Source organism: Glycine soja, chromosome 11 (genome assembly GCF_004193775.1).
Source record: "Glycine soja cultivar W05 chromosome 11, ASM419377v2, whole genome shotgun sequence".
Classification (NCBI taxonomy): Eukaryota; Viridiplantae; Streptophyta; class Magnoliopsida; order Fabales; family Fabaceae; genus Glycine; species Glycine soja.
The window spans coordinates 3262819-3265678 of record NC_041012.1 but is presented as its reverse complement, the minus strand read 5'-3'; the positions used below and the strand labels follow the sequence as shown (position 1 = coordinate 3265678).

General features: G+C 36.3%; 1 protein-coding gene across 1 annotated transcript; it reads right to left on the bottom strand.

The window, feature by feature from the left end:
- Window positions 1-390: 390 nt before the first annotated feature.
- LOC114374797 (transcription factor bHLH25-like) lies at window positions 391-2860 on the bottom strand. Its single transcript, XM_028332489.1, has 5 exons — window positions 2734-2860; window positions 2328-2412; window positions 1659-2240; window positions 1129-1482; window positions 391-1001 (listed from the first exon to the last, which is right to left on the bottom strand). Exons 2-5 carry the CDS (start codon window positions 2364-2366, stop codon window positions 927-929), a joined length of 1050 nt encoding a protein of 349 aa, XP_028188290.1. The 5' UTR covers window positions 2367-2412; window positions 2734-2860; the 3' UTR covers window positions 391-926.

Sequence of the window (2860 nt, the reverse complement as noted above, 5' to 3'; positions counted from 1 at the left end):
AAAAAGAAAAGACTATTGTATAATTTACACTATTAATAATAATATCTAAATATTTCTCCAATTCATACACATAATTAACATTTATTATTATTATTATTATTATTTCTTTTTATTACATTATATTATCTATTATGTTTATACTTATCTTTTTCATGTACACTAACAATAATAAAATTAAAAATTTATACTTTATACAGACTATTTAAACCTTTTACCGCTAGACCGACATGTACATGCTTCTCTTTTTTAATCTTTCTAAAATGTGCATTTGGGTACACACCCATCATTTTACATGAATGAATATTCGAAGCAAGATATATATATACCTTGACCCAAACAAAAAGATATGCAACCAAACCGTACAAAATATATTTTAAAAAAGAAAAAAAAGACATCAACTTGTCGCTATTATAACCAGAATGATTGTATACAGAAGTAACAGAACATAAAACGACATGAGAAACAAATTTAAATGAATGCCCACTATTTAGCATCTATCAAACCGGAACCTTTTTCACAACATGGAAACAGAGAAGAAAGAGGTGATCTTTAAGTCAAAGCCTCTCAAAAAGCCCTCTTTGATGAGGGGAAAAAGAACTACTGAGATTTGAAAATGCTATTCTGGTGTAGGGTAACGTAGCCGACCAATCAACTACGCAAAAAAGCAACAGAAAAAATAAAACACTTTGGCATCATGTGTTGTTTCTGTTGAAACTCCCCACACCTCACAGCAGAATGAACAAATCCATGTAAGTCCTATGCAAACAGATACTCGCAGGCCCTTGATATGTAACTCCAGAATCCACATCATGGACGAAAAAGGAAAAATAAAGCACTGCGATAAAAATCATTATTGACCAAACTTATTCCTCTAATCTAATCACAACCATCACTGGCTTAAATTCCTTGAACTAGTTATTATGTGATCAAATGAACTGCTTCAACGCCTGTCGTAGCCTTCCTAGGAGATCCTTTGCTGTCATGCAGTTTTCCTTGTTCATCTGTAACAAAAAGCAAATACTATGTTGGTGAGAAATTAAGTAGCAGAGAAAAGAAATTCGGCAATCAAATTAAATATAATTAACTAATAACTACATACATGCATGAGAATTGTTAATAATCGTTTACCTGAGCAATAATAGTTACATCAGTATTGTTATTGCCGAAGGGCAAAAAGCTGCTACTCTGGACAATGAAGTGAAGCTTTTCTAACTCGCTGAGTATCATTGCAGCATGTCCACTGTGTTTGTCGCATTGAGTTCTGATGAGTACGTCTTTCCCAGAAACTCTGACTTCGATTTCTGGGAGTGAATGCTCGCAGTGGCTGTCAGAATTTTCATCATCAGCAAAGAGAATAGATCTTTTCACCAGCACTCTCGACCCTGCTGTTCTCTTCGCTGCTTGCTCCTCCAGAGTTTGCACACGTTCTTGTAGTTGTTTCACATACTTTATAGCATCTCCCAAAACAGAAGCCTTATCCATCTGTGCATGCAACCATATATATAACTTAGTTACACATTTAGTTATAGTTTATTGAACATAGGTTAAGTTTTCAATCGTGAGTGCTGATCATATATATAAATAAATAAATTGTAACTGAGGTGCATCATGCATGAGAATTGAGATTAACAGAGAAATTATTAACGTGAGATCAGTACCTTCTTGAGGCCAGGGAGGATGGCGGAAAGAGCAATGAACCTCTGGCTGAGCTTTTCCCTCCGTTTTCTTTCAGCTATTACGTGCTCTTGAGCTTGGATTGGGTTCCTAGAGGTTATTCCAACCTGATTCGTATCAGAACTTAGGAATGTTTTGTCCACATACGAACCGTGAGAAACGAAAGCTGCAAAATCCATGTTCCCACTAGACGCTTTCTCGATTTTCGGCTTCACATCGAAGTCCAGGTTTCGATGAAATTGCAGGGAAGAAGCATCTGATGGGGCATTGAAGTGGTCAAAGGAAATAACTTGGGAGGATGAAGAGGCAGAAACCTTGTGGGAAATTATGTCACTGGCACAAGTGTTGGAGGTATTGAATGTCTTGAGCCTCTTGGTTGGTCTTGCAGGGACAAAAGACTGATCAGGACTTTCAGCAGGGAAACAATTTGGTGTGCTTTCGGAGTTGAACTGATAAGAGGAGTTGCTCTCTGGGGACCCGGAGAAAGACTCGAAGTCAAAGTCATCGAGTGGACATGCAAATGAATCCATCGGGTATTGATCAAACAAGGTTGGATCCTCAATTCCCTGTTAAAAAAATCAGATTAATGTTAATTTCTCGGTTTATATATCTAGTTTTTTGCTTCAAATCTTCTGATCAGTATGCATGCTTACAAGTTCAGGCAAGTAGTAGTGGTTCGCAATTTCCATCATCTTTCTTGAATATTACTACTAATTTGATGTGATGTAGTGTAGGGCACTGAAAGAGAGTCAAGCAAGACATCAGTTAATTGAGGGATTGAGAAACGAGATTTCCAAATTGTTAAATGGGGAACTAAAAACGATGTGCATATGCATGAGAGGACTAGTAAATTGAACTTTAATCGATAAAATGGCCAAAAAAATAAACTAGAGCACTGAAATTATTAGTACTACTTATTTCAGTTATTTGAAAGCTTCAAGTATTTGTTAACTTTGGGTTGAGGAGATCATGATTAATGAAGAGACTGGGACATGATAATTGAAGAAAACACAAACACAGGTATTAGAGGATGGAAAGGAGATTGAGAGCATCGGCTACCTTGACTGGAAAATTAGAAGACTGATGGAGACGATGAAGATTGAAGAGAGAGATTAATTTTATAAAGTTTGAAGATGAGAAGAGCAATGTTGGCAAAATTTTAGATATATAGGGGCACCATACACGC

Excerpts from the sequence above, each read along its gene's own strand:
- LOC114374797 (XM_028332489.1), bottom strand. The coding sequence starts at position 2,366 with ATGATGGAAATTGCGAACCACTACTACTTGCCTGAACTT. Across the intron at positions 2,241-2,327 it reads ACTACTACTTGCCTGAACTT|GGAATTGAGGATCCAACCTT; the intron begins GTAAGCATGCAT and ends TTTTTTTAACAG. Across the intron at positions 1,002-1,128 it reads ATGTAACTATTATTGCTCAG|ATGAACAAGGAAAACTGCAT; the intron begins GTAAACGATTAT and ends TTTTTGTTACAG.